General features: G+C 38.1%; 1 protein-coding gene across 22 annotated transcripts in view; it reads left to right on the top strand.

The window, feature by feature from the left end:
* Positions 1-25,808, top strand: part of TENM2 (teneurin transmembrane protein 2) — a 689,309-nt gene that overhangs the window by 454,655 nt on the left and 208,846 nt on the right. For 19 of the 22 annotated variants that reach the window (XM_030503751.1, XM_030503752.1, XM_030503763.1 and 16 more), the window contains one exon: positions 2,427-2,636. The exons of the other annotated variants lie outside the window; for them this stretch is intronic. In XM_030503751.1, coding sequence (XP_030359611.1) covers positions 2,427-2,636 — 210 coding nt within the window. The remainder of the gene's footprint in view (positions 1-2,426; positions 2,637-25,808) is intronic. 22 annotated transcript variants of the gene reach the window in all.

The following is a 25,808-nucleotide window of genomic DNA, read 5'->3' as shown; positions in this document are numbered from 1 at the left end:
GTAACCTCACATCCAACATTTTTGATACAGTAATATATTTCCATAAAGTACAGCAAATGCAGATTTTGAAATATAAATCTTCTTTTAGCTTCGTAATATTGAAGCAGAACCAGAATATGTGAAAATTAAATGCACACAATAGGCACAGTGTCATATTCCTGTGTGAGTTGTCTCAAACCTCAACCTCCTTCCTTGTTTCTAACACATTGCAGAGAAATAATTAGGAACTGGTTTTGCTTAATCACTTTCCTTGAATGTTTAGGATATTCACTGTAGTATTTTGTAAGAATAGCATAATCATGAATAGTAACAGTAATTATTCCCATCATCAATATTAGAATTATTTCCTTGTAAATGCAAGTCCACAGTGAAATGTTCAATATATATTGAATTTTCTCTAGCATAAAAGTCAGTAGATGGGGATTACTGTGGAGTAGCTTAAGCCCATTTTTGTCATATGATAACTTGGTCATTTAGTCTGTGCTGGTTTTGGCTGGGGTTTTGGCTGAACATGGGTAGTGGGGAGTGAATTCCTTGTTTTGCTTTGCTTGTGTGTGTGGGTTTTGCTTTCGCTATTGAACTGTCTTTATCTCAACCCACAAGTTTTCTCACTTTTACTCTTCTGATTCTCTCCCTCATCCTGTTGGGGTGAGTGAGCGAGCAGCTGCGTGGTGCTTAGTTACCAGCTGGGGTTAAACCATCACATTGTCTATCTGTGCAGTGCTAAAAACATCATAATAAAATAAGCAGAATAGTCACTTGTCTATCTCCAGGTATTTATTTTGTTTCAAACTTTTTGAAGGTAAAAAACTAGTTCATGCTATTTGCTGGTATCATGCAGTAAAGGAGTTGAGGTTTTAGTATCTCTGGGCTCCTTTGGTCAATTGCTGCTCCCCAAGTATAATTTCGATGTGATGAATGGAATTTTTTTAATTTTTTAAATTTTTCTCTACTTTTTTCTGTCCTTTGGAATTTGATGTGTGACTCATCCTAATGGTATAAGCCTTAGTGTAATTCATATAAAATTCCTATTAAAAAAAATAATCGTTCTCGTTTCCCAAAATGAAGATGTAATTAGTGAGGAAGCCAGTGTGTATTTGCTCTGCTACTGTTTCTTTAAGAATGATGGAAATAAGGATGCACCATTTTATGTAGTTTTGCTGCGTTTTAACATCAGTAGCTAGCATGCAGCAGATCTCTCTGCCTCAAAGACTTCAGCAGTATCACAGAGGTCATATTTTCCTATGTATAAATTATTCATGAACAATTTCTCCACTGCACTAGATAAACTTGCGAGATCAGAATTCATGTTTCTCTTCTTCCTCTCATCCCTATAACCAGTCATATTCCAATAGGCAATGCAAAAAACCCCTCAAAACCTGTATTCATCTGTGTGCATTTGATGGAATACATTGGTACAAAGTTATAATTAATATAAAGTCATAAGAGGGAAGTTCACAAAAGTAAAGAATAAATAAGTATGAACATTTTTGTTGCTGACTGGATGCCACTAGTTTATTTGACCAAAAATATGTTGTTACAGTCAGCTGAGGTATGTTGTGCACAATAAGGATTGGGTTTCAGAGCTGAAATTAAACTGTCTGGTGAGCGAGGCAAGAAATTCTGCCCCTACAGCACCAGTGCAGAAAGAAATGACAGTGAAACGCGTAAGAATTTCCAGCTCATATTCCAGCTTAGCCCATTTCTTCAAATGGGATAATTCCCTTTCAGTCCTGCTGTCCCCTATGCTTCCTGTCACATCCGTCAGTGGGTTTTGGAAAGAGCTACAATAATACAGAGGATCCTTAGCTTGGAGATAGCCTTCATATGGTTCTTGTTACCTGCCTCTAAGTTTCCTGTACTGGAGCAATTTCCCTGGTAAAAATAAAAGAAAAGCAGAACACCACCATTATTTTAAGAGATGATTACAGACGAGTGTTGTAATTCCAGGAATCAACTCATTATAGTCCCTTTCCCATTGGTCTTATTTAGCCAAAAAACCCCACCCTATTTCTGTGAAAATTCTTCTGGTAAAATCTGTAGCTGATGCCCTTGCATTTTGCAGCACCTGAGGATGCAGCATGGGGCCTTTGGGCATTTGGGTGCTCTGTGTGTTGGTGCCTGCACAGAACGGGCGCTCCTGATCCAGTGGTGTGCAGTTGCTCTCATTCACTCGCATCTGCTCACCTGATGGGTTACAAGCTGATGCTGTGGAGAGATTTTTGGAATGAGTTCACAACTGAGCTGCTCACAGTGCCTTGAATATGATACAAAGGGACAAGTTTGTACCAGTGGAGAGATGTTGTGGCTCTGCACAGCAGTAATCGTGTGTAACGATGGACAGTTACAGTGCAATTACATGGCTGTTTGGGGTTTTTTTCATTACATTCATTGCTGATCTTTGATCCCTGTGTCCTCTTTCCCAGGTCGTCCCATTCCACCTACATCCTCGTCTAGCCTTCTCCCATCTGCTCAGCTGCCCAGTTCTCATAATCCTCCACCAGTTAGCTGCCAGATGCCATTGCTAGACAGCAATACGTCCCATCAAATCATGGACACCAATCCTGATGAGGAGTTCTCTCCTAATTCATATCTGCTAAGAGCGTGTTCAGGGCCACAGCAGGCCTCCAGCAGTGGTAAGAAAATTGCAAACATACAGAGTTTGTTTGTGACATGTTTGTGCCAGTTTTATACCTTTTCTTCATTTATTGCAAATGTGTTCTTGCATCAGCACAAATTTGAGAGCATCTATGGAAAAGGGCAAACAAAAAACTTACTGTTTTATTGCACTGAACGTTTTTTGGAAACACCATACATCATTTATGTTTTTCCTTCATTTTACTGAAGAGATCTTTTTAGTTTTAGGAGTGTTATAAGCAGCGTAAAAGTATTATTGTATTCTTGTCTCATCAGAGGGATTTATTTTTCTAAGTAAGTTTCCATCTCCTTGATGCATCTTCTAAGAGTGAGGTTTACACAGAATGGTTCTTTGTTCTGCATAGGCTCATGTGGGTGATGAGGTTCTGTATCTAAAAATGTGTGTTGCTTCTGCTGTTCTGTGTCTGTTCTTGTTTCAGAATCTGTCTGATTTTATACTCCCAATGTCACATTTAACTAAAATACTGCTATTTTTCCGCAAATTGCTTCTTGTCTTTCAGGCCACTGTTCTAAAACATTTTTAGCTCTGCTTTCAGTCATGTCATCTGTAGTGCTTAGGGTTTTCTTTATTCCCTTTTTTTTTTTTTTTATTATTATTAACAGATGCTGACTTTTCATTTTGACAGCGAAAAATTGAGGAATGAAGATGCAATCCATTTTTAGAAATACAGGCAAAACAAAGGAAGGCCGTTATAGCTCCTTATGTTTTGCCTTTTTTGTTGTTTGGGTTTTTTAACATAGGTATCTGTTATGCAGTTCCTGTCTATTTAACTGAACACTTTAAGTTTATATTTTATATGCACTTCCTGACCTGCTCAAGGTCGCTCTTTCCTGTAACAACACAGTTCTGAACACTACTGGAGGTACTATGTGGTGTGGAACTTTTGGCCTCTGTGGGTGCATGCAGGACACTCAAATGGTGCCCTTTAAACAGGGGCTTATGGTGCGTGGTGGGAGGATGAGATAATGAGCAGAATTTGAAACATAAGATTCAGAGTGGATATAAGGTTAAACTTTTTCCCTAAGGATTGGGTTGGAACAAATTGCCCAGAGAGCCTCTGCAGTCTCTGTCCTTGGAGGTTTTCATGAAAGTATTGGTTAAAATCCTGAGCTACTTGGTCTGACCTCAGAACTGCCCCTTGCTTGGCAGGAGGCTGGAGTAGGGACCTCCTGGGGTTTCTTCCATCCTGAACTATCCTTTAACCTGATGAACCCTTCAGGTATGTTAAAATGCAATTACACAAAGAAATAATAATTCAGAGATTGAGCATGCTTCTTTGCTGCTAGAGGTTTGAGGGTGGAAAATATGATTCCAGTTTTGAGGGGTTTTTTAAGAGGTTCAGGGGGACCTTGGGAGCGGCAGACCTCAAAATCTGTAGTGGGCAACTCAGTAGAAACCATTGAATGGGGGGAGGGAGGTGAATATGATCTCTCTTTGATGAGTCAGTATAGCTTCTGTAAAGGGTAGCCCTGTCTTAGAAACATTTAAGAGTTCTTTGAAGGGGTCAGCCGTTTCTGAATGAGAGTGATCTAGTTGGTGAAGGGTCTTTGTATTTTCAAAGGGGTCTCAGCAAAATCTGTAGCTAAACACTTTTACAGGAAAAAAGGGAAAGAGGAAAGGCCCCTTCACAGTGAGCAGTTATTTGAAAGACAGTGAGCAGAAGTTGGAGCTCCCCAATGACTTTTCATGGGACGTAAAGATACTTGGAGAAGACAGTGGGGTAAGAAAAGTAGCTGATGGCAGCATGGTAAGGATGAGATCAGACTGTAAAGAATCATGAAAGGACCTTTTGAGGCCAAGTAACAGGGCAATAAAATGGCAGAGGAAACTCAGGACAGAGAAATGTGAAGTGATATTAAAAAGCAGCTCTGGTTCACCACTGGTAATGGTGATGGGCTGTTACCAGTCAGGAGTGAGTTGTTGGGGATGTGCATGCTTCGTCTCAGAGCTCAGAAGAGGTGAATGTTGACATCTGAAGGAAGGAGTAAAGAACAAAAGAGAGAACATTGTCTAAAGGGTGTGGTGGATCAAACAGTGTGTAAGGGTTTAAAGGGGAATGGAAAAGTGAATGGGAGAGAGATGTAATAAGGGTTGCTAAGCAGAAGAAAATCAAGGAATTCAGCTAAAGAAAGAGAGCTGGAGGATACTTGGGTGCTTGATACTTGGTATTAATAGCTGTCATTGGAGGCTGAGTGAGCCACTATTGCTTTTCTCATGAAGCCAAATAAAGGAAGTCGCAGTGAAACAATATCTGAAAATCTGATGGAAGAGCTCTTTATGTTTCATTTTAAATAATAATCACTGTTTCTTTATATCCTTAAAAGCTTTGTGTTTTGGACCTGTTGCAGTGGACTTGACCCAATGAACCTTTTGGTATGCTCAGATATGCTTTGATTTGTATATGAATGGCTGATTTGTTCATTCTATGTTTTAGCATTTTTCTCCCCCAAACATCTCATTTTCAGTCACGATAACTTTGAATTTTCAGGATGTAGGAAACAGCCATGGGGTGTCGGGGGATTTTTGTTGTTGTTTTTGATTTGGGTTTTTATATTTTGACCACAGACACATGCATAATTGTTTGATCACCACTGAGTGTTCTATAGCACAAGCTCTTCCGGACTTAATATATCCTCTGGAAAGTAATAAGTGTTTTCTAATGATGCCATTTTTTTCTATAGTTCTCACATGTTCTCATGTGGTTCTCTAATGCTTCCTTTCAAGAGTTTTTAAGAAGTTACCACAGATAGTGCTATATACCTTGACTTGGAAAAGCTCACCTTTTTATGTGGCTCATCCTTATTATTGTAAGCTTTTCAGAGTAGCTTTCACCATCTAGATGATATGGAAAGGTGGACCATGCTTTGATTTTTTTTTTTTATTCCTTCATTATTTTTTAGTTATTCTTTAGATCTAATCTAGTTCCTATGGAAACTTAGCAACATAGATCCAGGCATTTGGGAAAGAGTAAATACATTTAAATATTTTAAGTCTTGGGTTAAAAAGAAGATTTGAAGATACTTAGATTTAGGGTTTAGATTGCAGAGAATCTTTGATCGTTAATAAATATTTGCTATCACTTCCTAGGTTCTTTAAACATATATATCACAGTCTCCAAAATAGATGCTGAAGATTAAATATTTGCAGAAGTCTCATACTGATTACATTATATAAGTGTCCTCCTATTTGTCTGATTGTACACTTATGCTTGCTTCAACCTCGACAATTACAGGATAGCTCCTCAACAACTTGAAGATGAGTCTTCTTAGATATGAGGTGGTAGTCATCCACATATACTGCCCTGTGCCCTTCACAAGAGCCATTCTTGGTATATCTGGAAAACTCATTTGCCTAAAAAAATTACCTAATCAAATCTTCCATCAAATGAGCAATCTATTGTTGATATTATGAAGGCCTTTAATCTACAATAAATCTTTGTTAGAACTCATCAGAGCTTCCAGTTTGAGAGAAATGTGATTATAGCACTCTTAAAATGACATTACATCATTGGGGTGATTGGTTTATCATTTGGAGAAGCGACATCAATCATAACTAGCATAACCACACAGTAAATGAATTCAACCTTTCTACTGCAGAACAATGACACAATAATTGCTCAAAATCAGACTTAAAATGAGATCAGAAAATGCACTTTCTTTAAATATGATGTTAACCTAATGGAATATATTATTAAAAATCATGTTTGAGGAAAGTCTGTGTAATTAAAAAATATGTGAAAATGTATTCCTTTTTTCTCTCATTAGAACCTGATTTCTGTTGCAGAATCATTTTCTATGCAACAGATATTATGCTGGTTTTAATTGAACTCACATCACTTACATTCCTTTGCTTGTATTTCTTAATATAATATGCAGCACAATTATATGTGATGAAGGACAAGAGGTTTTTGAAATCTGGTGCACCTGCTGATAGTGTTTTGAAAAACACAAATATTATAGAAGGAAATGAGACCTTTCATCCCTGAGAAGGTAGTGGATTATCTTTTTTCCTTCTAAAAGGTCAGTTCCTGTCACACCATTTTCTAGGATGGTTTCTTACAGCTAGCAGTTGGAATAGGTTTGTTTCTTCTTCCTATATTTTCTTTCTGGCAATATAAGGTGACTCATCTTGTTGGAATGCCATTTTAATGGCTTCGGTCATAATACAATATAATGGGCTGTTTTTCAGCCTTACATAGGAAAAAAAGATAAGGAGTTTTGTTGCCAGCAGCTTTGCCTTTACTTTTTTATGAAAGATTTATTCCTATTAAACCAAATTTTGGAATCCTAACAGAAAAAGTTTGTTTTCCAACCTGAGTAAAACACCTTGGATAAATCTACTCGCACAATAGTTTTTGATATAATAGAACCATAACTGGATACATTCCTCATCTTCAACCATTCTAAAAACTGAAAAAGTAGATGCAGAATGATTTTTGAAGTATTTTGATTTTGGGAAAATTCTAAACTGTGGATTAGATGTTGTCATGATGCCCAAGAAGTTACTGGAGTTTAACTGGAAGGGGGATCGTGCCTAGTTTTTCAGTGTTACCATGTCTTTTTGGCTCAGAGACAATAATTCAAAGTTTTGGTTCGCTGTAACAGTATTTGCCCACAGAGTAGTTTGGACACTGCTTAGAAGACAGGGCTTGCTTTGATTTTTTCACAAGCGGTTACTGGCAGCGAAGAGAGCAGTTTCCCATGGTGATTCTAAGTCCATGGCCATTCTTTCTCAATCCACCCAGTCTGGTGCCATCAAACTTACCTTGCTCATATACTGTCATTGCAGGTTGTAGAAGTCTTGCCCACGCACTTGCACAGAAAATGAGCGTAGGATGCTTGCTCAATATATGTTTTTCATTTTGCAGCAATTTTGGGGTTTGGTTTGTTGTTTTGTTGATGGGTTTTTTTCATTTGGAAGTCCCGGTTCTATCTGTTTCGTTGGAATTGAAATCTTCCTCTCCTTGTCCATATTACATTTGGGGTGGGGAGAAGGGCTGTTGTTTTACTTTGGTGTTTGTTTATTGTGGTCTCTGTCCAAGACTTCTGAGGTCATGTAGGGAGGAACAATAACAGAAGGAAAAGTTTTGGTGTTCTTCACCTTCCTTTTTGGTCCTGACTGCTGTATGCATTTGTTAAGATTTCAGCAGCATCTCTTTCTGAAACCTCTTTCAGAATATTTCATTTCAGACTTTGCTAAGTTATGCTTAGATCAGCAACAGTTGAAATCAGTGAAGGTTCCAGGGTTGTTTTTTCTAAATTATTTTATATACTTTCTAATATCTATTAATCTTCTAATATCTGCCTCTGAAAGGCAGCCCTGTGTATACAACTGTGTTGAGGAACAGTGTTTTCTGTTCAGTATGTTCACAGGGAAATAGCAGAAGCTACTTTTTCCCCATAACATTTTACAACAATGCAAAAAAGAGTAGCAGATTTATTATTTGGATTTCTATTTCCAAATTAATAATAAATTACGTATGTTTGTTCCTGGGACCATCATTGTTGTTATTATTGAGCATCTCAATGCTATAGGGTTTTTTTTCTACCTTGACACTCAAGGCTGTTATGCACTGACCCAGAAGCAGAAGAAAGCAAAACTAATTTGAAGACTTCTATCCGTAATGCTTAATGTAGCTGAAGACCATAAACCACCCTATATTTCTTCAAGACTTCTCTTCAGCAGATGACAATGGCTGATAAAGATTTCTCTATTACAGTGGGTAAGATTGGATAGAAACTAAAACCTGCTGGGTTTTAGTGCGTATGGTATCAAGACTTGGCCTAGCTTTGAGGTTTTAAGCAATAGTCTCTCTCTACACATATTATTTTAAACAGTGCATGTATTTAGCAGCAAGGTCTTTAAATAGAGTATTTTTTTCCCCAATTTGTTTTTAATACTTAAATTCTCTGAATCCTTAATGGCCAGTCACATTCTAATTCTGTTGTATCTCTTGAGCACTAGGTCTAACTTTAGAGCTTTGGACTGGAATTAGAAATGGAGGGAGCAGTATGAACTGTGTTTTCCCACTGAAACTGAAGGGTGTAATTTTTCAAAGTATTAGCTCCATGTTGCTGCAACTATTACTGATATTATTTGATATATTGCCACTAGTCTGTGTAGCTTATGTTGATGATGCCAACAGATGTCTGAATTTCAGCCAGAAGACATGATTCTAGATATTAAGATATTACAGAAGCATTGTATTTATTAATTTATGAATTCATAATCGTAACAGACAAACAAATCTCAAACAGAAGGTTCCTTGGTAATAAGAATGATAATGCATTACAAAAAGCTATAAAATTGAGATCAGATTCTAATTCTGTTATTTCTGTATTTTTCTTAAGCCCACCATGGTTTTGAGAGCTGAAGAGATTTTTCTTAGCTGCTTTTATATCATTTTAGTTTAAGGCTTGGAAATGTACTGAACTGGAAGCTTCTGTAGTAATAAAAGCATGCCGGCAAAGCAGCTGCAGTATTAACTTTCCACAGTTCCGTATCTCCAGCTGTTACTCTGCTGTTTTCTGGTATCTACCATAATGTTTGGGAAACAGCTTAGTTACTATGGCCGGTCAGGCCTTGCTTTTTCTTATTTCCAATCCTTACTTTGTCTCCTAGTAGCTAGTTGGAGATCACCAACAAATGTCATGCTTTGGAGACTTAAAGATTAGATGCTATTGCGCTATTAGATGTTGTGCCAAGAAATGAGTGCCTAGACTTGGTACCTTGCTTGGAAACTGGAAGTTGCTGGGGATGTAATGATTATAAGCAGAAAAGCTCTAAAACTGTTCTTGCTAATGCTCACTGCTTCAGGTCGCGCTGAAAGTGTGGAAAGAATTTCTAAGGCTTTCTAATAGTTTTGGTTTTTGATACAGAGTTTTTAATCTGTGTTTTCATTGCAATGGCATAATCTTAACAAATTCTGTAGGAGATTCAGCTGCTGTTTATATGGAAAGACAACAGTTAGGAAACATTTCCTGTTTGCCACCAACAGGATTTGATAGCTGATTCAATGTGGAGAGTGAAGCATATGTGAGACGTGCACTTCACGAACTAAAAAATCGAGAACCTAGAATTTAAGATATATTTTTTTCAGAATTATTTGCAATATTTATACATAGGAAGTTCTGTGGATTGGTTGGGTTTGTAATAATAAAAAGTGTAAGAACTTCATTCTTTCTCCTTATAAATCCAAGTAAGTGCTGTTGCAAGCACTTGAAGACACTTTTCATCTGAGTCAGTGTATTTTGTCTTACGGATTTCCTGATTTTGACAAAACAAAGCCAAACATTCCTGCTGTATTTAAATGATAAATTATGCATTTATCTAATGCTTAATTATTATTCCTAGTTATAGAATTACTTGAATAGATTTACAGTTATAGAATACCTATTTCTAATATGCTTACAAATATTAGCATCGTATCAGGCAAATCTGTAAATATGTCATCTGTTAATCACATTAACATCTCTAGAAACTGAGTTTATCTTCATTTGAAGCACGATTCAATAAAAAGAAATCAGGATTTTTTTTTTTTCCTTTAGAAGATGTTCAGTCTTATTCTAAAAACTACAGGACATGGGGAACTCACCGCATTGCTGGAGAAACTGCTCACTGGTTATTAATTATTCTCATGGTTATCTTTTTTCCCCATTCATGCCTGACTTTGCCTGACAGTTCTCCCATGCATGTCTTTTATATCCCTTCAGCATAAACAGAAAGAAATGTGAACTCTGTCATTTTACTCCGAATACTTTTCCCTTTCTGTTTACCTGTAGCAGCCCTGTTGCCCTCTGGGAATATGTGCACTAAAAGGGTTTGCACATATAGCCTCCACTGAAAGTACAGCTCATCCAAGCAAAATATGCTGTCCTGTTACTTCCTAATCCAACTCCTCAAATGCATTAAACCATATTGTGAAAAGGACTCCTTTGCTTGCATCACTCCATCTTCTGCTGGGTTTTGCTGATGCATGCTTTTGTAGACCAGGATTTTGTCTTTTTTACAATTTCAACTTTAGCAACCACAGCTAAACAGCCAACCACAACTTGTGCAGCCACAGTTACAGTGGAAATGTAATCGAAGTATGTGGTTCCTCTGTTCAACAGCTGCTTCCTCATTTTGGTGGAGGTTTACAAGTATTTCCTGTAGAGGGAGCACAGTGGAGGTGCACACCATGGCGTTTATTTTGAGAAACCAAGCAAATCTTCAGAAGCTTTGATGATGTGGGATGCATTCAGAGCTCAGCATGGCATTTCAGCTTGGTTCTGTCTGGGGTGATGCATTTTACTTGCATCATGTCTGTCCTGATGTTGCCTGTGTATACAGCTGACACTATGCCACTCTAAAGAGTTAGGAACCAAAGGAGTTTGCAAGTCTTGAACTGGCCAGTTCCAGTTTGTTGGTTGTAATTCCTATGTTGTTTATAACAACTATATACTAAAGCTACAAATTAGGGGTATTTTTTCTCACATAATCTAATCAAACAAACAATATTGCCTTTTATTACATTACAAACACATGTAATTTATTTTTCTGATACGTTCTTACACAGAAAAGCTGAGGTCTTTGACTGTTTGTAAAAGTTAATCACTGGCCTGAGTAAATGCTTACTTTTTCTGATAACTTGACATAGAGGGAATCCTGTTCCCTTTTGTCAGCTCTCCAAATGTTTCCACAGCTCAATATGTGGCATTCACACCTGAATGAAATTTCATCTCTCGCTCTGTTCCGTTTGTTTGGACTCTGTGTTTTCTTCCAGTCTGTAGCAGTGCTGCACTTGCTCCCAGTTCCCTAGGTTGCTTTTATTGCACTGACCTTTTCCATCTGCATAGGGTACTATTTGTCATTCAGCTCCTCTTCAGTCCCTGCCTCACCCCACCAAGGTATTGCCTTACATGTCACTCCTTTACAATAGTTTCTTTCAATTTAATGCATTTGTGTTGGATATCATAGGGCTGTAACAGTGTGATTTTCAGTAACTGAGCTTTTCCTCTCCTTTTATTCAGGTCAGGTCTAATGATTTGTGAAATAAATAAATAAATGCTTACATACAAGCAGAAACGTAACAGCATCTTTGTGATTGCAGTGATAACTGGTACTTATCTGGATCTGAAAAAAAAAAACCCGTTAGTAAATCAAAAGGAAATAGTTATCATCAAAATGATAACTTAGTGGGGAAGTTGTATGATTTTGAGCAGACTCCTTGTCCTTGGTGCTCTGTTAATTTAGGAGCAATAACTAGAACACTCTAGAAAATGAGAATGACCTTATAAATGATAAAAAGCAATGTGTAGGTATAGAAGCCTATATATACTGAAAACCCTAAAAGTTAGGGACTGTTACTCTCCTGCTAGATCTCTCAAAATCTGCCAAAGGGTGACTGGCTTACTGTCAACTGCAATGCCCCAGAAATTCCATTTGTAATAACAGAAAAGTTCAGTAATGTCTCAGTACTCCCTAAGAAAAAGATTTATGACCTTGTTATTTTGAAAGATCCTTCTTGGTGCTGAATCTCCAAACCTGGGGGACTGTTGTTAGTATATAATAAAATGGGAAGTCCCAGCTGCAATTTCACATGATTTGGGGAAAACTCAGAAATCTGGACTTTAATATTGCGCACTGAATTAGTTGAATCTGTAGCATACAGGCCATGGTAATTATTTTGGGGTTTACAAATCGCTTTTTCTACTGGAATCAGTAGGAATTTTGCACACCAGACACCAGGCTAGCTCCTTAGTTATGTAATGAAGTATGAAATGTTCTGCCTAACAAAACATTTTTGCCTAACAAAACAGTTTTTGAGCATCTTTGTTAATATTTGTTCCCACAAACAGGTGGATAATTGTTTCACTTGACACAAATCTGTCAATTCTAGGGACTAGCAAACATGAAAAGGTGTAAAATCTTTGTAAGTTTGTGAGCTCCAAGTTTCTGAAACATAATTTACGAAGTCAAGAGAAGGGAGTTTGGGGAGTTCGAGCTCAAGTGGTAAATGATGGCTTTGAATTATTCCATCAAGTGCTGAGAATGAGGATTGGGACTGGGATAGTTTGAGAGTACATATAAATCCTTAGTGACCCTTCAATATATGTTTCATCAACCCCTGGCGCCTTCATTTCCAGTGTAGCTGAAAACTTGCCATGAAAGCAAAAGGGAGTAACGTGGAGTCCAGCCCCCCAAGAAAAGGCAGTTGGTAAGGCTTATGTGGAATGAAAGAAGAAATTTGGACTTTTTCCATTTGCAAACTCAGTTAGATTACTTTATTCTAAAGCAAAATGTGGCTCATTGGAGGTTCTTCCCATTCTAAGTTTCAACTTTTTTGCTTAACTACTTTTTTCTTTCAATGTGGTCAAAAAAAAAAAAGACACAAATCCTCAAAATGAAAGGTGAAAATATTTGCTTAAAAATCTTCCAGCTGAAATGGTTCAGCATTTCAGAAATGAAATAATTATTGTTTCTGCATTTTCCAAATCTCCTCTCCCTTTCTCCTCTATCTTTTTCAGATAAAATGTAGCATAATTTAATTAGATATTCATGAATAGTTTGTCTCCTTGTGGTCTGAAGCAGGCACTAGGCAGAAACCAGTTAAAGAATAGCTATTTATTCTAAAATCAATTAACTTAGTACACATGGTAAAACTGGTCAATTATACTTGTGAGAGCTCCTTGCAGCTGAAGAAGGGGGCACAGAGAAAACCAGACTGCCTGAAGGAAAGGAGGAATTTCCAAGACTGAGCTTCCGATTTGAGACTGACTTCAAAGCTGATAAGATTATGGATACTGATGTGTGTGAATAGGCTGAGAATTGGTGGTTCTGGTAATGCAGAAAGGCTGGTGATGACTGTACTTATGAAACTAATTTGAGGAAAAGTCTCAAGACACTGGCTAGAAACCACAGTTTCAGAAGTGTTCTGTCAGCAGCTAAAGTCCAGTCCCTCTGCACAGGTAGCACAGCCACTTCTGCCAAATCATTTACAGAAAAACATTACATAATACAAAGCACTAGAAATTGTCATCAGGAGTATATAGATGGCCACAAAATTTATTTCTTCACTTGTTTTCCAACCACAGACCAGTTCTTCTAAATTCCTTTCTTTTTCTTTTCTTTTTTATCGTTGACGGTTGGAAAGATTCCATGTTCTTGATTCTTCAGTTCCTCTGAGGCCATGCCAGAAACACAAATGCATTAGAAAGTCTTGTTTAATTTTCTTTTTTTTTTCTTTTTTGAACAATTTCCATTAATATCCTGTTGTCACAAAGCAACTGGTATGGTTTTACAGCTCTTTATTGTGGAATTGTTATTCTGGGGAGCTACAGCCATTGCTCATTGAGACCTAGAACCCCAACAGGGTCGTGGACTCTTCTGGGTAATATGGAAGTTAAACTGTTCAGTCAAGTTTGGTTCAAATGATAGCAACTTCTTACTGTTTAACATTTAAATTTCTCTGAGGAAATTGGTACTGGTGAATCCTGCTTGATCAGCAGCCTTTGCATTCAATAGTTTCTTCATAGGATAGTCATGGTTGGTTTGTAGAATAGTATTTTCTTTGTATGATAGGCAGATTCAATTTAAATTTCCAAATTCTCAAGAGGTCTGCAGGCCCAAATTCAGTTTCTGGATAGCTGGTCTGACATTCATTCCTTTAGGTGGTTGGGGTTTGTTGTTAGGTTTTGAGGGGGAGGGGAGGATGCATGTGGTTTGGGGGTTATGTTGTGGGTTTTGTTCGTTTGCTTAAATATATATACATGAAATACTTTGTTGTCTTTCTGGGAATCTTAATTTGGAACTGTTTTTTAATAGCCAATTCATTAGATTCATTTGATTAACAAAAAAGTACATTGTAGTTGGTTCTTTTCAGGAATTAATGCTCTATCATGCTGAATTATATTAAAAGGATCTACAGAAATATTACCATTAGGTTTCACTCTATGCGAAAACTCTGCAGTTTAATTATTTCTAATTCCCAGAAAATACTCTCAGGTGATTTTATGAGAAAGAATCTAAGAAGTTTGAGAAAACTGTAGAGAAAATGTATCATTTCAGTTTGGTTTAGGCATAGTGTTATTAAAGAGCAGAAAAATAAAATAGAAATGAAAAGAAAAAAGAGCGTTTTCCATTGTACAGTTTTTCTAAATCCCGCATGTTTCCCAACACGAAAACCTCTCTGTATCTCTCCCATTAGTCTTCCATCCAAGAAACTGTTAGACAAGTAAACAGAGGGCAAGTGCCATAGATGGGGAGCAGTTAGTACCTCCCAAAGCAACGCAACCACGAGAGCAGGATTCTCGGCTTGCTGGGCCACCCATTACCCAGCATGTCACACGATGAAGTGTGCATTTTGTATCCTCTGGAGATCTTAATGGAATATTCTGACAGCTGTCAGTAAAGCAAATATTGTTGTCCAATAGAAAGAATGATCATTATGAAGAACAGGGTAATCAATACCTATGGTTACATGTTTCCCTGCTTCAAAAACTGATCCAATAGACATGATAAATATTCAGGGGATGAGCTAGCAATTAAATAGGTGCACAGAAGTACTGTCTTTATTTCATAAATCTTCAAAATCTTACAGCTCTTACTTTTTAACATGATCATTACCTCAAAACTTTGACCAGTAATGTCATAGAAAAGTTTGAAAGAGTTGGGCAGAATTATTCCATAGAAAACAAAAAAATTGAAGCACATCCTGTAGAATGGTTATTGTGTTAAAATGTTCTCACTGTTGAATTTGCCAGTTAAGAATATGTATGAAGATGAGTTGATTCTCAAATATGGTCGACTTTATAGCACTGATCTTATATGTGGCCATGAGCTTAGGAAAAAAAATCTTATTTATTTTGGGTATTTACTGTTTGTTTTTCATGAAGAAAATAATTCAATCTCTGTTTTTAAACCACTACCACTATTTAAAAGACCATTATTCAACTGTTTCAAGGTTATTGTAATATTTTGCTGTTATTAATATTTCAGCAGTTATTATTTAATAGGTATTTATATTGCTAGATGTGTTTGGTTATTCCCCATATCCATCCTGGAGACCTATGTAGTTTATAGGTGATTTTCATATGGAACATGCATGTATACATGCACATAACCCCTTTGAGACACGCTTTCCTTCCCATTTGCTATACCTGTACCTCTACAGCATTCACTGGTGTTACCCAGAGTGGGAGTAAAACGCTCTGCTGTGCAGTTTACTTATCCTGTATTTTGTCAGTACTCAGCAGATGGTGAAGACTGAATGTCTAAGTTAATGGAAGCAAAAATTGGATGAAAAATACTATGTCCAGAAAAATAAAGTCACATAAATATATATATGTATATACACATATCCATTAATACAAGCCAAGAAATGATGGAAACGTGGGTGCTGAGTGAGACATTAGCAGAACTTTGGGGCATTCTTAAAGATGATATTCTCTGTGCCAGATTTCTCAGGACTTGCAGCTGTCATTTAATCACTTAAATCAGCTTGTAGAGTTTCGGAGGCTCAGAGGAGATAGTTACAGTTCATTTTGAAAACATGCTCATTGTTCAGGTTACCAAACGAGGCTTTACTCTTAAAAAAATGTTACTCCACGCTATTGAATAAGCTGAGATTTGCAATTTTCAGATTTCTGGCTGAAATAATCTTTGGAGGAGTTCTGCTTTAATCTTATTTTGTTCTTTATTGACAGGAGGAAGGAGTCATGTATCAGATATTTTTGTGCCAGAAATCGTGTGACATCTTATACATGTTTTGTTTCCATTATCTGATGTTGGCTAGAAATCATATCTTACACTTGGTAATATAACCTTGAAATTTATTAGTGTGGTAGCTGGGAAATGTACAGATGGTGGGGTTTGGCAAGCCAGTGTTTTTGGTAAAGGTCTTCTCTGTTTGAAGTCAGTGATTTGATAGTTGATTTATTTATTACTGGTTCACTGTAATTTAAATGAAAACTTAATTAGGTGAGCTTTGATTAAAATTCCATACGAATAATGTAAACGTTGGTAAATGATAATTACTCTCTGAATTGCTAAAGTATTGCAAATGCTTAGAATGTCTCCTACTACCTGTCTGGCTGCTTTGTTTTAGCAGTTCCTTTCAGACTCCTCCACTGTGTTTCTCAGAGTGTACTTCTGCATAATAGAGTTGTGGTTTACCACATTATAGAATGGCTTAATTACAAACAGCCTCTTCAAAACCCAGGAGTGAACCTCAAATTTTAATAATTATACGTGTTAGTTCTTAGAAATTTTGGGGGGCAATATAGGGCTGAATTATAAAAGGTGTAGAGAGCGCATTTGTAATGCATTTGAAGTTACCTCCAAAGTAACTTGAGTTACTTTGGAGTAACTTTCTGAGTAAACTTTTTGAGTTACTTTCTGAGTAAAATCCTTACACAGAGTGAGTACAATGTAGTGGCATTTACATTTATAGCTAGCATTGACTGAACCTGTATCAGCTGTAGATTATCTCTGTATATGTTGGTGTCCCTGTACACATATGTATTATATAATGTGCAGTATACATCTACATGCTATACATACATATTACTATGTGTATGAAAGAAAATGAAGGTGGAGAAATCAGTTACTTGGGTTTTTTTTTAAATTAGGAAGAGTCTGGGTATTTGAGAAAGTCTTCTGGACAAAAGCAAGGAAAAGGGCATTATCTGTAATTAGAAATAATAATGTATAATTGGTTCATTTGCCATATTTCTACAGTTCTGATTTAGCTGAACAATGTGATCATTATGCCACCAGTTTTCAATAGAGGTGTCACAATGAAAAATAATTGCAATATTCCACAATATTAACTGTACCCTAATTGCAAAAGTTTTGAAATATAATTACCATGAAAGCTAATGCGACAGGGAACATTAAGCATAATTAGTGTATTTTAAAAAAGGGAAAAACTGTTAGAAGCTTGTTATTGTCTCATAAGGTAGCTTCAAATTAGCTGGATGCAGAGCACTTTCATCGAGGTTTTCTATAATTTCTGTTATTAGCACAGACTGCAATAAATTTATTTGACATAGCCCACACCTGCTAACCCTGCAGGAAGGGATTTCTGATGTGCACAGGTCCCAGGCTTCGTGCAGAATCTGTCACCATTTCCTGGGAGACAGCACTGGGTAAGATTTAGGTGTGGGTTGGTTGGGAGGGGTTTTTGTAGTCGTTGGTTTGGGGGTTTGTTTTAAATGGTCAGTCATGCTGCATTGCTCAAATTGCACCATGTTTCAAGGAATTTCTGCAGAGATACACAAAGATGCTATAATGCAGCCCTTCAAACAAAGCATTCATTGCACATCAGAACCATGCTCTGAGAAAATGTACTATCTATTTTCTTTAGAGAGCAACTCCCGGCTTTCACACAGAGCATGGAAGTTTACCCATATGATCAGAATTTATTTTTTTGAAGGAAAGGAAAGCAATGTATCACACCCCTTGCATACCAGAAATGTTTCTGTGCCTGCAGAGCTGGGTATAGGATCCAAGCTGCAAGGAGCAGTGCTGATGTTCTGTAAGATCAATTTTTCGGTAAGAAACAGCTAAGAGATCTTCCTGTGGGTTTGGGGTAATATTTTGCAGGTAGAAACTGATGTTTTTCTGGTTTTGCTGTACTTCAAAATTCCTGAAATGTGTTTTAGTATAGGCTGGATCCAAACATAAATATACGGAGGAATAGCATTAGTTTAAGTATCATTAGAGGGCACAGTTTTAAAAAGCACTTACATTGCTTGGTCTTAAATTACTGTTAATCACTGACGCTACTTTTTATCATCCCTGTTTGCTGTTATTGCAGATGTGTAACATTTATTTTTGGAAGGAATTTAGGTTGTGCGTTAAATAAAATTTTGGATTCACTAATGCAACTCATTTTTCCCTGGAATCATCTCAGGAAAAAAAGGGCATCTTATGCTAACTTTTGGAAGTGTAATTTCTGAAAAAGTTGTGTTTTCAGTTGAACTCCTGTGATTTTTAATCTATCCAGTGTCTGTCCATCAACAGCAAAAGCTCTAACATTGCTGCTAGGACAATTTAAGATCTTATGGAAACCTGTAAAAAAGGTTCTTGGTTTTTGCCCTCAAAAGTAATTCTAATTTAATTCAAGCCCAGGACAGAGCTTGTTTCTGCAGAGGTAATGTTTAAAATTGAGGAAGGATGTTAAGATATGGAAATCCAAATGAGATTTACCGTATGCATTGTGGAAGTCAACCATTTGAAAGTAAGTAGGAAGAATAGGAACCCGTTCTTTCTTTCAAAAGGTAAACTGATCCATTTATTCAGCCTAACCCCACTTTCAATGAATTTCTATTCTGCAAGTTCTGTTGAACTGTGGACATGGAAATCCCTTTATATAACCCTTCATGAGTTCTTCACATATGTTTTGAAGTGCTACAGTAATTTGAAACCTGTGCAGATATTGCTGAACAGCCATTTGGTGTATATGTTATGTAGGTTATCAGATTTTACTGGAACACTTCCAGTTAGGAAACAGCACTGCAGAGTCATTGAACTAGGGGGGCAGGATCCAAGCAAGTTGCGGGAGTGTGTAATGTAACCCTCCAGCCCAATGACCAGCACACAGAAAATTAAGTGATATTAGGAATCGTATTGTGTTCTCACTTACATCCATTACACTTGCATAAAGAGAATAGATTACAGACTGTTCAGTATTTTGTTTAAAGAAACTCAGCCACCCTAAGTTTTAACACCATAAGTTTTAATGCTTACATTATCTGAAATGAAGAATGTGAGCTCTAACGTGCAGGGCTGGAATACCTTTATTTCTTTGTTTAGTTGGATCTATCCCTAGTTTATTTTATTAGCATGACCCTTACGCTATTTCCCTCAGCATGCAGAAATACAAACTCGATTCAAAGGGCAGGTCTGCACAGTTCCTGCCCCACCCCTGCTCCTACCCGACCCGGAGCTGTGAGAGTGCAGGATGGAGATGTATTCAGGTTAATCACTGTTGCTGACAAGCCTTTCTAGGTGCTGACAAGCAGCATGCCTCAGATCGAGGCTTTTCCAAAAGGTCTCTGCTTCTGAATGTCTCAGTAATGATGCCTGTATTTGAGAGCCTTTTCTTTTGATTATTCACCAGTGCTGAGACTTACGGGCAAAGTATTGCCTTCATTTGGCAGCACGAGTCAGCTCTGTCTTGGCTCAAAGTGAGCTGCTGTGAGCAGCTGCAGCTGAACATCCCCATCCCTCTAGGAAAGGAGCTGGCTGAGGTCACTTCTACAGAACACTTGACACCTTTTCCTTAAAATGCATTACTGTGTCTGAAGTGCCTCGTTTTCATAAAAGTGATGTACAGCTTCCTGGTATTGTAAGTGCAACCTGCATGTATCTCCTGCCAAAGTGCAGTACAATATTAGCCGAATAGCGTGTTTGGTAAATGGAGAGGGTCTTTACAGTGACTTAAAGAGAGTGCTGTAGCCAGTTGGGAAAGACTTCAAGTACAAAGGCTAGTTTAGTGTCTTATAAAAACACACATTATTATCCAACTCTTTTACTACTAAAATAGGTACTTTACAGATGCCATAAATCTTAACTGTCAATATCCTGTCGTTAAATAGGGACTCATCTACACAGAGAAATACTCTATAATATTAATGTAGAATTAAAATATTGCCTATTTTAACAAACCAAACTACTCAGGAACTAGTAAAACTATAGAACACTTCTAGACTGTGTATGCATGCGTCTGAATATACCATTGTGCCAGCAGTTTTTGTCCACTTGTAAAAATGCCTTAAGTCAATGGACTTGAGAAATATGTGTGCTTCAGTCATAAGACCACTGACAAAAGTGTTTATCCTTCAAAATGTGTTAAATGCATTTACTATAATTTTTATTAGAATATTTTTTCTTCTTTCTCTTCCTTAAATCTATGATTAAGATGTTCTTTGAATGATCTTTGGAGGGCTGCAGAAAACATTGGTTTTTGTTAATGATTCACTTAAAAGCCTAGGTGTTCTGTAAATGGTGCTTAATAGAGCAAGATGAAATAACAGTACATGTAATGAGTTATACATAATCTCTCACAGTATGTATTGTTCCATGCACCTCTACGTGGCCTGAGAACTCCTTACTCCATTGCCTCTGGGGCTGGTAGAGCATCAGGATGTGGTTTTACAGCACGCACTTGCCCATGGGCTGTGCATTCCTCTGCCATCCCCACCATGTATCATCACTAGAACTCCCAAGAAATGGCTGATCCATGTAGATGATAGGAAGATAATCTCACCCCCGGGGGAAAAAAAAAAATCAGTGCTTAGTTCACAGGCTGATAGCTCCTGGCACCCTGCGGTTGCACAAGCATTAAGCATGATGCAGAGAGGGTGGATCTTGGTAGAGATCCAAAGTTAATCAGCCATTGGCCAGGGAATCCCATTGTTGATCTGTACCTTGGGGAACATTTTCATCATTGGTTACCACCAGCCTAAGACTGTGCTGCTTTCAAAACCCTCAGCCCTGTTTTACCTTTCTCTGGCATCATGCTGCTTGTGCTCTCCCTTCCTTTGTGCCAGCTAACCGTCTGGTTAGTTGGATCATCAAAGTGGTCTGACTGACAGCTAGGCCAGTCTAGGTAGCAAGATTTGTTTTCGGTTGAATGATCAGGCTGGTTTGACTCAGTGCACGCTGGTCGTATCACTTGCCAACAGAAAGGAAAGAGGCTGGGGTGGCGCGGCTGGGGCTAAACTGCTTCTTTCGGCAGCAGGTTGGACTTTGTGAAAAGCAGCTGGAAAGCTGCACTTTTACAGATATTTGTGCAAAGATGAGCTTGTAGTGACCCCTGCTTTGGGTCCACTGTCCATGTCTCCTTTAGAGGATGTCATACCATGCTTGAGAGGTGCTGCTCCTTATTTGTCTTTTCATATGCTGATTCTCATTGCTGAGCCTGCTCTCTGGAACTCAGAAACATGCCATGCCTCGTTAGTCCTTTCTCTGATAAAAGACTCTGCACTTTTTTCCATCGCTTCTATTTTTTGCCTTTCTGCACTGTTTTCATTTTTAATTTCTTCCTGCCTCCTCTTATTCTTCCTTCTTCTAGGTATCAGTTATCAGTAAACAGCTTTTCCTTATGCAGTCATGGCAGAATCACAGGGCCTTCTGCCAGCAGGTACCAAATGGGGGTGATCACCTTTCCCAAGCAACTTAGGCTTCTGATTCAGTTTTAAAGATCAAATCTAATATATCTGTTCTTTTGAAAACAACTTTAAGCTGTATGTTTTGCAAGACTTGCATTGATTCATTATTTAATGCTTACTGTTAACTCCTTGGCTTAATTCCCTTATTATTTATTATATAAAACATTATTTCATCAACTAGATTGAAACAGATGAGAGTGGAGAACAGAGCTCTGCAAATTTAAATATGCATTCAATATCCAAATCAAGCTTTAGATTTTCAGAAATTAATCTCCATTTAGGCTCCTATATGAAAAAGGATTTCTTTCTGGTTTTCTTGACTCTTAAACATTTATGCAACTATTCACGCATACAAAGCAGCATGTCAATACTGAAATGTGTAGATATTATTTTAAATAGATTGTATCTAGCATAGAAATTGGGCCTCATTACCACCACAGCAAACATTTGTTCTTACAACTGTTCAGCATATCTAGATATGCAACTTGCATGTTCTTACCTTTGAAATCGTCTTTGAAAATGAACATTATCAATTGTGGTGCTAAGAGCTTGTATTTGCAAAAAGATTGCTTTGGTGGGGGCATAACCCTGATGGATGCGGTGCTGGCAGGAACGCTCACTGCACTGTCGCCACCTTCCTGCATTTTCTATTGGTAGCATTTCTGGACAAACTGAACAAAATGCTCAGATGTACATTATATTCTTGATATATTAGGGCAGGTTGTGGATTTTAACTCACTATATTTCAGCTTGCTCAATGGTTTGGAACAAAAGAACAGGCTGGAGGGGAAAAAAATCACATTAGATCTGAGTCAGCCACACACACCTGCTGTTCCCCGTGAAACCTTTGTTATGGTCACTGGGGATATTCTTGTCTTCAGTTCCTGAGGAATTAACAATGTGTCTCTACTCTCTGTAGTTAGCCAAAAATTAGACATCGGAGTCTTCTTCACTTGCCCCCTTCTTTTATCCCTTTGCTGCCTAGTCTACATTGAGAGGGTATTAAAATAAGGTGCCAAGCCCAGCTTCCTTTGCTCTCTTTGTTGAGCAGGGGAGGTACCTTCTTTAATTAACACAAGAATTAGTTTACTCATAGTAACACTTGTGATTCAGAAATTACTCTTAGCCCCTAAAACATACAATTATAAAGGGAATACCAGTAACTAATTCGTGTTCCATGTATAGGAATGCATGTTCCTCTTCTCGTTAAGACTTTCTGCTTACTTTTCACGTATGCTCAAAGTCAGACATTTCCTGATGGGGTTTACTGCCATAAATAGCTGTCCATTTTTTATCCCCACCAGCTGTGGTTTGAGTAGCACGAGCAAAGTTTATGAATCACTTCTCCTTGACAGATCGTAACAGCCACAATATTCTGCCACATCGCCAGCAGCAGCAAGTGAATGATATTAGCTCTTAACTCTCCAGAAAACTCTGTTCAGTAATTAAACATTAAGCCTCTGATGCCTATCATCATTCAGTGCCAAGACCCTTTACGATACAGGTTTGTTATATTCAGGTAATGATATTAGAGATGATAATTTATTCTGGAAATGTAGCTATCTGAGAAGAATGAATTTACTGAAATCAGAATTTCATTTATAAGCTGGCTTTTCAGGACTTTTCTCCTAATTCTGACATTCACCATGCAGGAATATTTATTTAGTTAAAAAACCCTCTGAATGTAGGATAATTGACAAAGAGTGATGAAAAGAACAATATTTAAAACTGTGGCACCAGTAGCAGTATGTAATATAATGCAGAAATCTGCCTTCATTCAATAAGGGCAAATGATCCAGCAGCACTTCAAGCTTCGGATATCGTTTCCAAGTTAATGTGGCTCTGCTTTGGTGTCAATGTAAAATTGAGATCAACTCACTAGCTAACAAAAGAGGTCAGGAAACTTCAAATAAAAATTCAAACTTATAAGAAATACAGCACTGCTGACAGAAACTGTGAAGTCTGTTTTCCATCAGTCTTTGTACATAGCTCATTTAATATTATTGTCATGAAAAATAATAAGGATCACCCTCAGATAAATTAATAACTGTGTGTTGTTTGGTAACAGCCACAGCTCCTGCTCACGAGCTGAAGCTGCAGTGCTCTGTTTTACAACACAACTGGCCAAAAAAAAATAAACCACATTTAAAAAGATCTTTAAAAGGTCTTAAAGTTGCAAAGCATGTAGAAGCTTGCTAACTGTCAGAAATAAGGCTGTCTATGCAATCTGAATTCACCCAGTGTTTTACGCTACGATGCAGTGTACAGAAAGCTGGAGCACTACTGTGGTCCCCTCAGCCCCAGCAGCTGTGGGGCCAGCATGTCCGCCGCAGTGTAGCAGGGCTCTCTTCCCACCATCCTCATGCTGGTCTTTTTCCAACTTTCCTATCTATTCAGTACGCAGTCTGCTTATCTATCCAGTCCTAATCCCCATTTTCCTTACTCATCTTCTAGTGTTTCTTATGAACTGACTTCCACTCTGTCTGGCTCTGTGTGGGGAATTTTTTGTTGTTTTGGTTTTTCCCTCCTTTCTCAATAGTTTTCAGTCCTCCTTTGCTTTACTGGCATCTTCAAATGTGTCTCTCTTTTTCCACTGTCTTTGTTAGGTCTGTCTTTCTGTCTTGTTTCTCCCAGCACCTTGATGTTTTTTTCTCTTGTTGCCTCCATCACTGCACCTGACAGCTTGCCATGTCCCAACTCCCTGTCCCACCTCAATTTTTTCTAGCCCTCAGTCCTAGGCTTCCTATTTTCTGGCTAACCAGAGACAAATCCCAGCCCCTGTTCAGGCTAGTTGCAGTGTCCTGTCTGTGAGGCTTCTTCTGCAGGTCTGGTTCTCATCTCTGTATTGCATTGCACAGCAGGATCCTTTGTCTCTGCCCAGCATGAAATGCTTGGGAGAGTGCACAGCGTGCAGCAGTGTCTTCTGCAGCACTGACATCAGGTAAAGTTGTGCACCACCACCAGGTGTCTTGATACTCCTCATGACTTCTTGGACAACAGTTCGTTGTGAGTGGAAACCTCTTCTCTAACTTTTACTCTCCTTTACATAATCCCTGGTCCTCCTGACCTCTTCTGTAGCAGGACTCGAATACAGAGGACTTCACTCCAAGGCAGAGATTGCAGTGTAAGATGGAAATGGGGAGCACTAATGTCACCTCTCTGGGAGATTACCCTATTCTACCCCAGCATCACTCTGTCCATGACCCTCAGAGCCTGTGGATTCCACACATCCAGGTGCCCCTGCCTGCTACAATTGATGGCTGGAGAAAAAGAAGTGCTGCTTTTTAAGCAGGTGGTAGCAAAATATTAGGCATTTGTAGTCTTTCCTATCTAAGCCACCACTGCTGCAGAGATGCTTTGCTCGTGATTTCATCACCAGTCCATGTGAGCAGAGACACTGTAAGTCAAGACAGTGCAGAGTATAAGGCTACTACTACCAGTTCCTAATGATTTTGTTAGTATTTGTCATCATGCATATTGAAAACTGTGATACTGGTATGGTATTGTTGTATTGTATGTCATAAACTTACATTTTATGTAGTAGCCTGGAGCCCCAGTTGCAGGGACGAGAGGAAAGCCCTTCTTTGATCCAGGCAGGCATCCAACCGCAGGCAGTCTTTGAAAATGTGGAATTTTCAAAGCAAAATAAAGCTGTTGTGTACGTGGACACAAGGATGGCAAGAAGCAATTCCCTGATACAGTCACTGCGCTTCCACGTGCCTTATCTCTGGAGCACAGAGTATTCTAGCTGTTCAAACAAAGTGTTCTTCTGTTTTCTTTGCCCATTGATACAGGCAAAATATTCCTGCTCTCTCTTCCAGGAAAAATAAGTAAGCCTTTCACCTGGTGTTTTCCAAAACAAGAGTAGGCCAATACGCTTTTTGAGGAATGATCACCAAGCAGTTTGGGGGTGTTCTAAGGCAGAAAGGCAGAATATTTGAGTAGGCAATACAGGACAAGATTAATAATCGGTGGAGTTTGTAGTGCATGGG

Source organism: Strigops habroptila, chromosome 12, assembly GCF_004027225.2.
Source record: "Strigops habroptila isolate Jane chromosome 12, bStrHab1.2.pri, whole genome shotgun sequence".
Lineage (NCBI taxonomy): Eukaryota > Metazoa > Chordata > Aves > Psittaciformes > Psittacidae > Strigops > Strigops habroptila.
This window is presented reverse-complemented; position numbering and strand designations above follow the sequence as displayed.